This window comes from Nerophis lumbriciformis, linkage group LG24 (genome assembly GCF_033978685.3).
Source record: "Nerophis lumbriciformis linkage group LG24, RoL_Nlum_v2.1, whole genome shotgun sequence".
NCBI lineage: Eukaryota > Metazoa > Chordata > Actinopteri > Syngnathiformes > Syngnathidae > Nerophis > Nerophis lumbriciformis.
Window position 1 is genome coordinate 14,719,720 of NC_084571.2, and position 13,566 is coordinate 14,733,285.

The 13,566-nt window shown below is 42.8% G+C and overlaps 1 protein-coding gene across 5 annotated transcripts in view; it reads right to left on the bottom strand.

The window, feature by feature from the left end:
* Positions 1-13,566, bottom strand: part of LOC133620279 (trinucleotide repeat-containing gene 6A protein-like) — a 91,292-nt gene that overhangs the window by 35,333 nt on the left and 42,393 nt on the right. For 4 of the 5 annotated variants that reach the window (XM_061981627.1, XM_061981629.1, XM_061981626.1 and 1 more), the window contains 6 exons: positions 11,696-11,978; positions 7,673-7,720; positions 3,246-5,373; positions 2,718-3,175; positions 1,209-1,340; positions 966-1,118 (listed from right to left, as the gene is read on the bottom strand). In XM_061981627.1, the coding sequence (XP_061837611.1) occupies positions 966-1,118; positions 1,209-1,340; positions 2,718-3,175; positions 3,246-5,373; positions 7,673-7,718 (2,917 nt within the window). In that variant the 5' untranslated portion in view covers positions 7,719-7,720; positions 11,696-11,978. The remainder of the gene's footprint in view (positions 1-965; positions 1,119-1,208; positions 1,341-2,717; positions 3,176-3,245; positions 5,374-7,672; positions 7,721-11,695; positions 11,979-13,566) is intronic. The other variant, XM_061981631.1, reaches the window with a different exon arrangement.

A 13,566-nucleotide genomic window follows, 5' to 3' on the forward strand; every position in this document is an offset into this window, starting at 1 on the left:
CGCACTGTGGAACGGGAGCATGTACGGTGAATATTCGCACCACAGGGAATGAGAAGTCATCCTTCACTGTGGTTCTAGCTTGCCATGCTAATGAAACTTCCACCCATGGTGATATTCAAAAGGAAGACCTTGCCAAAAGAGACCTTTCCAGCCGGCGTCATCATAAAAGCTAACTCGAAGGGATGGATGAAGAAAAGATGAGCGAGTGGTTAAGGTAAGTTTAAGTTTACGCGAAGAGGCCGGGTGGCTTTTTTCACGCAGCTCTGTCCATGTTGATATACGTATGTTTGTGATTGCACATTTGCGTACATTTTGGGAGTGAACAGAGTTGTTAGAACGCTGGTTTTTAATATATTATTAAAGTTTGACTGACCTATCTGACTGTTTTTTTGACATTCCTTTAGCGCAGTTAGATGCGGCTTACAACACCGGGCGGCTTATAGGTGGACAAAGTTTTGAAATATGCCGTTCATTGAAGGCGCGGCTTTTAACCCAGGGCGCCTTATGGTGCGGAAAATACGGTACCTAACAAAAAAGGTGAAATAACTGAAAACATGTTTTATATTCTAGTTTCTTCAAAATAGCCACCCTTTGCTCTGATTACTGCTTTGCACACTCTTGGCATTCTCTCAATGAACTTCAAGAGGGAGTCACCTGAAATGGTTTTCACTTCACTTTCCAGGTTTCATAGTTTTGATGCCTTCAGTGACAATCTACAACGTAAATAGTTGAGAAAATAAAGAAAACGCATTGAAATGAGAAGGTGTGTCCAAACTTTTGGCCTGTACTGTACGTTTTAATATCTTTGGACATAGTATTTCATGCTTTTTAATGCCATTTAAGGCTTTAATTTCTGCAAAATCCTTCTACTGACTAAATGTTTTTCAATGCACCGCAGAAACCCTGTGAAGGGTGAGTGTTGATAACGACAGTGGTGTTTTCAACAAATTGTCAAAGCGACTTACCAGAACCGCCACTTTTGTCTTGGCCATGAGGCTGCATGGGCTGAGAAGGATGTGTCGAGCTATGGGATGGGTGTTGAGACGATGGACTCATGCCTTCCTTGTCTGACTGGCTGGTTCTGTTCCACATGTTGACAGAGCCACCATTTTGTTTACCTAGGAAGAGGTTCGTGAAAGTGAGGACCCTTCATTGTAGAACTTATGTCGCTGGCTTCAAAAAAAAAAAAAAAAAAAAGGTATTCTTACCGGGATCTCCCCAAGCTGCAGTGCCATCATCAATCTCCATCCTTCGACGGATGGACTCTGGAGAAGGCTCCTCCCAGCCAGTGGCCGATCCGCCCTTCTGATCCACCGTGGGGATGGGACCACCCAACCAGCCTGGTGACACAAACCAAGGTATCAGTCCTGTACCCATACTATGCTATGGCTCCAAAACACACACGGACAAGTGATACCCCAGAATGAGAGTTGTGGTTGGAGATACCAACCCACATTCTAAGAACTTAACGTTCCCTTGAGCAAGGCAGACAACTTCCATTGTGGCTTCCCAACAGCAATCATCACTCTGTACTAGGGTTGTACGGTATACCGGTACTAATGACTTAAAAACAGTACTATACTGCTTTAAAAAAATACCGGTAATTTTTCCCTCTCCTGCACATGACGTCGTGACACAGCTAGTAGAACGGAAAGAGGCGCATGTTAGGCAATGCACACGCGCGATGTACTTACAAGCAGAAACAGGGTGGAGACATAATGGGTAGAATGGACATATTTTGGCTTAAATACAGGAGAAGCTTTTCACACTGAGGTGTTTTAACCATGGCTAGCTAACTAGCGGCTAACGTCTACCCGCAGTCTGCAGTGTTTTAGTTACTTCTAAATCACTAATCCTCACCTCTATGGCGACAAAGTAAGTCAGTTTCATCCCAACAGGACGAGGAATAGCTAAACATGCTTCACTAAACACCGTAGGAGGATACAATAGTTAACCGCTAACAGAAAGCTAGCGCTCCTGAATGTAAACAAATGTCATGGGTGGATCTACAGAGACATTGACTGTAATGATACCAAGTTCAATAGCTGTATCTCGTTTATACTACAATGATTATATCGCTATTTTTTATCATCACAAAAGCTTTTGTCTTTTTTATTGTTTATAAAGTCATAAAATATGTATTTGGACACATGAGAACTTTAATTACGACCAATGTTTGATCCTGTAACTACTTGGTATTGGATTGATACCTACATTTGTAGCATCATCCAAAACTAATTTAAAGTACCAAACAACAGAAGAATAAGTGATAATTACATTTTAACAGAAGTGTAGATAGAACATGTTAAAATAGAAAGTAAGCAGATATTAACATTAAGTGAACAAGTAGATTAATAATGTTGGCAAAATAGAATGAGAAATGGCACAATATGTTACTGCATATGTCAGCAGCCAATTAGGAGTCATTGTTTGTTTACTTACTACTAAAAGACAAATTGTCTAGTATGTTCAACATCTTATTTAATGCATACATTCTTATTTGATTGCAATAAGAAACATATGATCAATATATCATAAGATTTTCTGTTCAAATAAAGAGGGCATTTTGTTTGTGGTCACCTTTATTTTGAAAAGTATCGTAATACATTTTGATACCGGTACCAAAATATTGGTATGGGGACGACCCTCGTGTGTACCAGCACGAATGTGAGTCATTCTTGCCACTATTGTAACATTGAAAGAGTTCATGCCCTCACCTGTGGGCTTGTTGTTTCCTCTCGACATGTTGGAGTCTGGACCTTTCCCCCACTCATTGGAAGTATGAGAGGGCTTAGAACTGGCGTCGCCCCAGGTCTGGACACCCTGCTGGTTCTTCACTGGCTCTCCCCAACCCTGGCTTTTATTTTGAAGGTTGGGTTTGTGAACAGGGTCACCCCAATTCGAGCCCGGGTTCGGAGTGCTCTGGTCTGGGGTATTTGATCCGCCGCTTCCTCCCCAGGTGTTGGTTCGACCTGGCTCGCTCCAGCATCCAGAACCAGAGCGATCGCTGTCGCTATCCCAGCCTGCGGAACCAGACCCTTTGTGGGGTTCTCCCCAGTGGTTGTTAGACCCTGCTCTTGCACTGTCTCCACCAGTGCTCCAGCCCTCATCTCCATTTCCACTGTTGCAACCCCAGCTCTGCTGTGGTTTGGGCACATTAGTCCAAGTATTGGATCTGGAAGAGGAGAGAATCAACATCTTTACACATCTAAAACATGATTTGTGATCATGTGTATTCTCATTACCTGTCATCTTTGCTGATGTTGTTCATTGAGTTCTTCCCTTTGTAACCGGATCCATCCTCCCAGCCACCTCCGCTGGATGGGCCCTTGCTGTCCCACCCGGAAGTCGGTCTCTGATCACTCCAACCAGTGTTTGCTGTATCGGAGCCGGCGCAACCTGGACCGCCTCCCCAGCCTGTACCACCAGAAGTCTGGCTGGGAGCTCCGGTCCCCCAGCCAGAGCTCTGCTTTCTGTCATCTGGTCTGGGAGGCAGCGGCTGATTGATGGTGGGAGGATTGACGTCCCAGGCGGTGTTCTGTCGTATGGGTGTTTGGCCCCATCCAGTGTTCGATAGGACCCTTGGATCTACGTCAGTCTTACTCGGAACTGATACGAATGGCGTTGCGTTGTTGACCTTTCTTCGGTTCCCTCCCTTTGACAGACTGCCTTCTCTGTCTGAGCTGGACTGGCCTCCGGAGCTCTCCCCACTTCCCTCACTTCCTCCGGCGCGACCCCAGCCTCCTGTCACGCCTGCCAGGCTGGCGCCTCCAGGCCCTCCACCGCCCATGCCCATGGCATCATCTTCCAGGCTTTTCCAGCCGTTAGCAGCACTTCCTTTATGACTTTCAGCATCTGAATGGTTGTTGCCACGAGGCGCTCCCCACTCTGCTGTTGACATCTTGTGGGATGACGACGAGGAAGAGGAGGAAGAAGACGCACTGCTCCCCCAGGGGCGAGGTACACCTAAAGTAGCGCCCATTGCAGTTTGGTTCACAGTTCCTGGCGTCTGTCCTGTAGAGCCTGGGATTTGATTTGAACTGACACCCCCAACCCACTGATTGGGGTTACTGGCAGGCCCCTGATCCCAGCGTGGTGCGCCAGTGTTGTGGTGGTGATCATTACTCTTAAAAGCAGCAGTAGAGGACATTTGGGAGTTCTCCGCCTGCATTGAGGCAGAGTTTTGTGGGTTCACAGTGTCTGAATTTGGGGGACCCTTATCTCCAGAATAGGTCGATTCATCCCAAGGCGTACTAAAGGTTCCAGGGCCCCCGGTCTCTCCTTGGGAACACTTGGGGGCTGATGAAGTGTTTCCATTGGGCGGAAGACCTCCTCCAATGGACCCCCAGGAACATTCCCCGCTCATCTGGGGTGAGGCCATAGAGTTTGGTGGGCTGGAGGTCATTGTTGTGTTAGTAGTAGTAGTAGTAGTAGTAGAAGTAGTATTCATCGTCATAGTGTTATTTGGTCCGTGGGATTCAGTGTTAAGGCTGGCAGGCTGCAGGCCACCATTTCCACTGTTGCTGCTTCCTAACACATTGCTGCTTGATGTACCATTTTTTACCTCATTGTCTTCCATAATGTTGTCTGGAGCTGCCATGCCACCCCATCCCAGCACAGGGCCATGTTGGGGCGCTATACCCAGTTTTGAATTCATCCCCTGAGGCTGTGGAGGCTGTTGGCTCTGGGACAACGGGCTTGGGGTTGGATTCTGCGACCAGGCACCATGGTTGGCATTTGGAGTGGAGCCTCCATTTATGTAGGTGGGGCTCCCACTGGAAGTCATCATGGCGTTGCCTGGCTGGGCGCCCCAAACGCTGCTGTTATTATTAACGAGCTTGTTGTGGTTACCCATGTTATTGCTGTCAATACTGCCGGACCCCGCCGCAGACAAGTGCGAGGGTCCGGTTATGTTGCTATTTCCGTTATTTGCACCACAGATTGCTCCATTAACCTGACGACTATTGCCATTGCTGTCTGCGTTCAGCGAAACACCAACCATCATCGCAGAGGAGGGAGTGAACGTCGGCGAAGACACCGCGGACGAAGCATTCGCTGACATCATCCCAGTCGTCGCGACAAAGTTTTTCTCTGAGCCAGTCGAGGGGCTAGAGTCGGCGTCCATGCATTCTGACGCCAACTCGGGGTCTGATCCAGACCCACAGCCGGAGGAGGAAGAAGAGGAGGAGCACGAGAAGGAAGAAGAGGAAGGGGGCCAGACAGAAGAATTGGTCGAGGAGGGGTCCTTGGCTTTGTCTGTGCTTCCGTCCACTAGGACTTTACCCCAGTTGCTCTTGCCGTCACTGCTGCAGGGAGAGCCTGAAGACCAGGGGGACGGCTCATACTGGGAGTCCAAGCCAGGATGTTCCAGCCCTTGAAGAGGACAGATCGAGAACTGTTACAATGTAACTATTGAAGTGGAAATAACGATCTGTCCCACTAAACATGGGTGTGGCTGAAAGTGGCCGTTCACAACATGGTACACGAATTAACTGCTTCCAGCCACCAACAGTCCAACTGTTCTGAGACCTGTGCCAGGTTTCGGCCTGGACACAGCTGTCACTATTTTGTCACCACAGCAGGACCAAAAAGCATGCGCAAACTATAAACTACCATTCAATTAAGGCAAAGCCTACAGCTCAAAGGGAAATTAAATTAAAAGAAAGGTGGCCAAAAAAATTACACACACTTAAAAAAGACATTTGAAAATTCATAAATATTTACGGTTAATGATATTTATTAGACTGATCATGTCCATAATACATACACAAACTTAATATTTGGCATAGATTCTATCATTTGTGGACATGAAGAAAGTGAAGTAAATTATATTTATAAAACGCTTTTCTCTAGTGACTCAAAGCACTTTTACATAGTAAAACCCAATATCTAAGTTACATTTAAACCAGTGTGGGTGGCACTGGGAGCAGGTGGGTATAGTGTCTTGCCCAAGGACACAACGGCAGTGACTAGGATGGCGGAAGCGGGGATCGAACCTGGAGCGATCAAGTTGCTGGCACGGACACTCTACCAAGCGAGCTATACCGCCCCAAAACGGACAAAGTTTTTGTTGTGTAGGACAAGAATTATTTGAAAAGGTTTCCCAGTTTGTTTGAAATAAGTGCTGCCAAACGATACATTTTATAAAATCAAAATTAGCACACTTTTTCATTTTGTGCATCATTTGAAATAACTTTAAAAAAAAACAAAAAACATTTTGATACAAATTCATTTTAATTGTAAGAATGTTGTGCGGGAAAATGTTTTTAATTGAATGCACGACAGTTATTTGTTTAAAACGGTTTTATTTTCCAGAGAGTAGGCCAGTTGGGGTGTGCATTGATCTGATCTCCATGTGGACGTACTTTAACATACCCCAGATATACCCACGGAGAGCCCTTTACAAAAAAAAAAGAATTTGCACGATTCATCTGCGTTTTCTTCGTTGACAAATGGTTCTCTTTTAGAAAAAATAAGCCAATACACTGAATAGGTATGTTATTGTTCATGCTATGGCGCCATCTTTTGGATGAATTCACTCACTGCAGGTGTTGGAGAGCCCTTATAGATTCCTCATTCATCACTCTAAGCAACATTTGTAAGTTTTACAATAAGACTATAACAATGCTTACTTACTGAAGCGTCCCATGTGTGATGTCTGTAGGAGTGTTTTCATGCATATTTGTACGTGCTGTAGTAATGTCATGAAGCTAGCCTTGTTAACATTAGCTGATATGCTAACAAATGTCTGTTAGTATCATTAACTAACCATGGCAATCATTTTGTATTGTCTCGGTTTCGTAAATTCACCAAAACGCCACCGTGGAGTTAATGAGTCTGTTTAGCTGATTCGACAGCTAGCTTGCGCAGGTAGTGGTTCCATGACAATGACTTCTGTTTTGTTTGATCAGATGTTTTACTGCCTTGTTACCGATACCGTTTGGAAACAATTAGGGTATGACATGTAAATGGTAAATGGGTCGTACTTGTATAGCGCTTTTCTACCTTTTTTAAGGAACTCAAAGTGCTTTGACACTATTTTCCACATTCACCCATTTACACACACACATTCACACACTGATGGCGGGAGCTGCCATGCACGGCGCTAAGCAGGCCCATCAGGAGCAAGGGTGAAGTGTCTTGCTCAAGGACACGACAAACGTGACTAGGATGGTAGAAGGTGGGGATTGAACCAGTAACCCTCAGATTGCTGGCACGGCCACTCTCCCAACCTCGCCACGCCGTCCCCATGTAAATAAACATTTACAGAATCTTTCTGCGTAACAAAATATATCTGCGGCTTATAGTCCAGTGCGGCTAATATATAGAAAATGAGTTAAAAAATAGTCAATGCGTTCTTTGACAGCCCTATTTTTATTCTATACTTTCAATTAGGAGTCAGATATAGTTCTTTTACATATACTACCGCTTTTTCTCTCTCAAGCATAGCTCCTGCCAACTGGCAGCCATGGCATACATTACATGACTGCCAAGGGCTCACAGCAACACTTATTGTGTCCACTTGCCAAATTGTTTCAATCCAACTTCCCTTCATTCTTCCCTCTCTGATATGCCATGAGAGAAATGCCTCTCTCAAGGTCAGGGGAGACCAAGCAAGAAGGCAGAAATGCTAAAAAGGAAGGAAATACAGAGAAAGGGAATGTGTAGTCACCTGTTTGATTAGGGGAATGGCTGACGGAATCCCGAATGGGAGCCATGCCTGGAAAGAGAAAGGAAAGGCTGTCAAACAGAGTTAGACAGAACTTGAGTTGAGGACAAAACAACTGGGAGATGGAGCGTGAAAAGAAAAGACAGAATTCAATAAGAAACAAGGGGCTGAGAGTGAAAAGAGTAGATGAGTGTTAATGGGCAGATCCAGCGAGATAGAGTATTGCCAAGTCCAAGTAGCGCTCGGTTTTTGTTTTAGGCTGCACAACTTATTGACAGGCGGCTGTAACAAAACTACTCGGTTGTAATGTTAAGAATCCGGCTCACCAAGCCTTTGGGCGGGGCTTAGATGAGACAAAAGCAAAAAGACAGGTTTGTAAACAAAGGCGGATCCTGAACAGATTAGTCTGGAGGCTATGGTAGCGGCGGTTCTATCAGAAACATACACTTCATCAGAGCAGGAGCAAAATACACCAATCAAGACTTTTCATGATGCAAACTATCACTACGTTTCCATGCACTAAATTAGTCTTTCTTAAATAGTTTTCCCACATACTTGTGAAGTCCAAGTGTCCCTGTTCACTCTCGAACACAGGCCTGAACAATTATTTTGACACGGGTACCAAATTTAGAGAAAAAAATGTGTCTGGGGGCCGGTATATGTATTTTTAGGAACACTAATACAAAACCTCACAAACTAAATTTAAATTGTTTTTACTGAATGAGACACTCAGAATGTACATGAAAATAAAGAATGTGGGATTTACAGTATTATCTATGAACGATAAAACACTGAATATTGACAACTAGGGCTGCAACTAACGATTAATTTGATAATCGATTAATCTGTCGATTATTACTTCGATTAAATGATTAATAATTGGATAAAAGAGACAAACTACATTTCTATCCTTTCCAGTATTTTATTGAAAAAAAACAGCATACTGGCACCATACTTGTTTTGATTATTGTTTCTCAGCTGTTTGTACATGTAGCAGTTTATATATAAAGGTTTATTAAAAAAAAAAAATTTTATTATAATTTTGCCTGTGCTCATGCGCATAGCACAGATCCAATGAATCGATGACTAAATTAATCGCCAACTATTTTTATAATCGATTTTAATCGATTAGTTGTTGCAGCCCTATTGACAACATATGAACGTCACACCCCCTCTCGATCAACATCATTTACAATCAAGTGAAACGCAACAAACACAGCAAAATATGAACGTGAAGGGTAATAAAGACCTACGATCTGATATATCACTAAGCTTTGTTGTAAAAATCTCCTTCCTCGTCTGTCCCTGACACCCGCATTTATGGCTGGCCGCTGTGGAAACGCTCCCCACCCACTCTGCTTGGTGCCTCATGTGAGCTGCTGTGACTTATATTACCATAGTAACTAGTATATCATGCATATGTGCAAATTCCAACCATTGAAATACTTTGTATAGTTCAACACTTGCGGTAATTTGAAAACATCACTGCACATCATAATGGCATCTATAGTTTCAATCTTAAAGATCTAAAAAAAAATGATTTGGCGGGCCAGATTGAAAAGCTTAACGGGCCGCATATGGTCCCCGGATCTTAATTTGCCTAGGTCTGTTCTAACGTGACTAAATGCCGTGTTCATTTTAGCATAGAAACATGTATTGCTTTTCCAGTTGACCTATGAAGTCACACTCGAATCTGCGGTTCCTTACAACTTGTTTCAAGTGCTGTAAAATTGGCACAAATATTAGGTTTCTAAAGGATATGCTAATGTTAAATAGCAGACAGCAGCAAGAAATGATCTTGGATTGCGCTACGAACATGACGCTACTACCAAGAATGTATCGGGGCGGATGCAGGTCCTATGCAAAGAAAGACCGGCGGAAGAGTTTTTCAAATTAATTTTCGGACGCAGAATTATAGGAATGTATCGGAGTTTATTCAAAAGACTCTGTGGCTTGCTAAAGGAGTTTTAAATCAGAAGGAAAAGAGCGTTCGTTCCCCGGCCGATAAAGTTCCAGAGGAAGGTTGCTATTGTTCTGGACCAGGGGTGTCAAACTCAAATATAGAGTGAGCCAAAATTTAAAACTGAACAAAGCCGCGGGCCAAGGTTGAACAAATTAACCTTTTAATAGGGACACAAACAAGTTTTGCATTAAATATTGAACAAGCAAGGCTTATATAACTTTATAGTGACATGCAAAATCGAGTTTTAAATAATAATAATAAAAATTAAAAAATATCAATGGCATATCAAATACAATTTAAATAAAAATTGAATGCCTCTTTTCTATTTGCAGCCTTCTGAGGTAAATATCAACATTAACTTTTTCCACAGGCTAATAAATTTGAAAATCAAATAATGAATAAACCAACCATTCAGGACTTTAAACTGCTCAGTTTGCAACACACTGATCTAATCTGATGTGCCCAAGCCAGATACCTGCCATCTTTTCTTGGATGCTAGTACATTAATGTCGAGGCTCAGGCTTTGAGCTGAGGCATCCCTCATTATCGAACGAAGGTGTTCATCAGTCATTATACCTCGTATTCCACAGTCTTGGGGGCGTGCCTTACAGGCACGGCTTTTAACGTCCTCTACGAGCTGACGTCACGTCCGCTTTATATCCCTTCTAACAACGTGCCCACCCAGTCACAAGATATGTGCGGCTCCTGTACGCACACTTACGTAAATGCAATTCATACTTCATCAACAGCGATACAGTTTACACTGAGAGTGGCTGTTTAAGCAACTTTAACATTGTTAGAAATATACGCCACACTGTGAACCCACACCAAACAAGAATGACAAACACATTTTGGGAGAACATTCGCACAGTAAAACATAAACACAACAGAACAAATACCCAGAACCCTTTGTAGCACTAACTCTTGTACCGGATAATGCACCCCCTGACGGGAGTGTTATATCAACTAAAGCCCACACTTAAAGTTTCCACGTGCAAGATTGAATCTATTTGAAAAAGTTATTTAATAAGAAGCCAAAAGTGCAAAAACAATAATGTTTGTGTTGGAGGAGTTGTGAATGAATTAAATATGAAATCCGTGCTGCAGTCTGCAGGTGTACCTAATGTTGTGGCCCAGCAGCGACTGCCGCACGGATTTCATATTTCATTCATTCACAACTCCTCCAACACGAACATTATTGTTTTTGCACTTTTGGCTTCTTATTAAATAACTTTTTCAAATAGATTCAATCTTGCACGTAGAAACTAAGTGTGGGCTTTAGTTAATATAACACTCCCGTCAGGGGGTGCATTCTACGCCGGGGGTGCATTACCCGGCACAAGACCGGCACAACACCGGGACGCTACAATATACACCCCCGCTACCTCCAAACCTTGGAGGCGAGGATTAGTGATTTAGAAGTAGCTAAAACACTGCCAACTGTGGATGGATGTTAGCTGCTAGCTAGCTAGCCATGTCTTAAAGCACCTCTTCCTCAAGGCGTTTCAGTGTTGTAACTTCCCTATTATCTTTAGTTTTTAGGCCAAAATGCGTCCATTCTCCCTTTTCTGTCTACACACTGTCTGCTTATAAGTACTCCGTGTGTGTGCGCTGCCGAACATGCTCTTCTGCTCGTAAAACTAGCAAGGTCATGACGTGACGAAGCACCATCATGACCGTTAAAAAAAAAAGGGAAAAAAAGGTGGAAACCGGTACTTTTCAAACAGAGTATAGTACCGTTTTTGATTCATTAGTACCGCGCTACTATACTAGTACCGGTATACATTAGTACCACGATACTATACTAGTACCAGTATACCGTACAACCCTAGTAAAAATGTTGCTTATGTTTTTACTGAATGTTATCTGCTTCCGGGTTGACCTGTGCTGCAGTGTTTACGGGAGATATCCAGTTTCCAATCGCATAATCGAGGTGTGTTAGTCCGACTGTTCAAAAACCAAACACGATCGGATTAAGGTGTTTCCATGGGACTTATTTAAAAGTGGGACTAGTTTAGTGCATGAATGTTTGGAGGCCCAGACGTAGTTTTGACAAAGCTTACCTGTGAGGGGAGCACAGGGCTGCAGCTCCTGATTGGGCTGGAGGGCCTCCCCGGGCTGAAAGGAGAACTGGTTTCCTCTGGTTCCCAGGTTGACGAGGGAGTTGCGGACTTAGCAGGTACGGCCTCAAGGGTCTGGGGTGAAGAGGCCGGGTTGTTCAGAGTGGGCAACTGGCGGATCAGGCCCTCTTGGCATTGCTGACGACTTGCTGAACACTGAATGTGTGTGTGTGTGTGTTTGGGAAGGGGAATGCTGTTTGGATCAAGGACTTTGCTTTCACAGGTCCTGTGGATAAACACACACAACAGAGAAATTTAATAATACAGTACACTAAAAATCGACCGATTATCGGCGCTGGTATTTGGCATTTTGACGTATATGCAGATACAACATATACACTTATGATAGCAGTATTTAGTCTTTGAAGAAATAATAATTTAAGAAGTAGATGGTAATAACCACTGCTCAAAAACCAGCCCGTTTGTCCTGCTGTTCCCCAGTGGGAGTGGGCCCGTGTATTTGACAGCGATTGTGTGCGCTTCACTCTCCTGACCTTTTGGAAGTGTTTAGAAGGTATGTTAGCACTTTCTGCCTACAGCAGCAGGACACAGGGCTATTTATACACTTGAAGAAAACCACCACCAGTCGCTTCACTAATCAATGCACCAAGCCCAAAGTGGACAACAAAGTAGTGTTTACATGCAGTGAGCAGGGTTTCCCCTTTATGTAATAGATCGTGGTGTCTCGCCACAGCAAAACAAAAGCCGTCACACCTTATAAATGAGTGCTTTTCACTTGAAAACAAATTAAAGTGATATAATGTAAGAATGGGACAAGCGGTAGAAAATGGATGGATGGATATATATATGTCATTTTATGGCTGTTAAGTAAATGAAACAGACATAAGTGTGGATTAGAGTTATTCAGTCTGTTAAGCTGATTGGAGAGCTAGCTTGCGCAGCTAGTGGGTCCATGGCGATGACTTCTGTTTTGTGTGATCAGCCGTTTTACTGGCGTGTTACAGACACCGTTTGGAAAGTATTATGGTAAGTAAATAAACATTTACAGAACCTTTTCTGTATTATCTTATTTCTAACGTATACATCTGACTTATAGTACGGTGCGGCTAAAAAAAACAACTTTTTTTTTTTCTTCAACAATTTAGAGGGCGGTGCTTATATACACCAGTGCTCTCTTAAGCGTATATATTAGTGCTGTGAATCTTTGGGGACCACACGATTCGATTTGATTCTTGGGGGTAATGATTCGATTCAAAATTATTCTCAATTCAAAATCAATACTTTAATAATATTGGATTGCCAGTTCTATGGTTAACTACATTCATCCATAAAATAGATAAACAGCTCTGATAACTTTCTATATTACTTAAAAGAAAACTGGTTTTGTTTGATAAAATTTTACCCAAACATTTACTGAAGTGGCTGGAAAGGAAAGATTTTGGGCAAATAAAAAGAAATTGGGGGAGGGCTGAGGGGGGTTTAAGAGAGAATAAGATATTTTGCATCGATTAAGAATAGATGCAAAATACATACAAATCGTGACTTATTCGGGGTAAAAAATAAAAATGATTATATATATATATATATATATATATATATATATATATTAGGGCTGCAACTAACGATTAATTTGATAATTGATTAATCTGTCGATCATTACTTCGATTAATGGATTAATAATCGGATAAAAGAGACAAACTACATTTCTATCCTTTCCAGTATTTTATTGAAAAAAAACAGCAAACTGGCACCATGTTCTGGACATTGGGGGTGCAGCATACACTAATAATAACACAGAAATGTAACTCATCAGATCAGAACTGAATCAGATATTGTACACGTTTCTGTTGTGA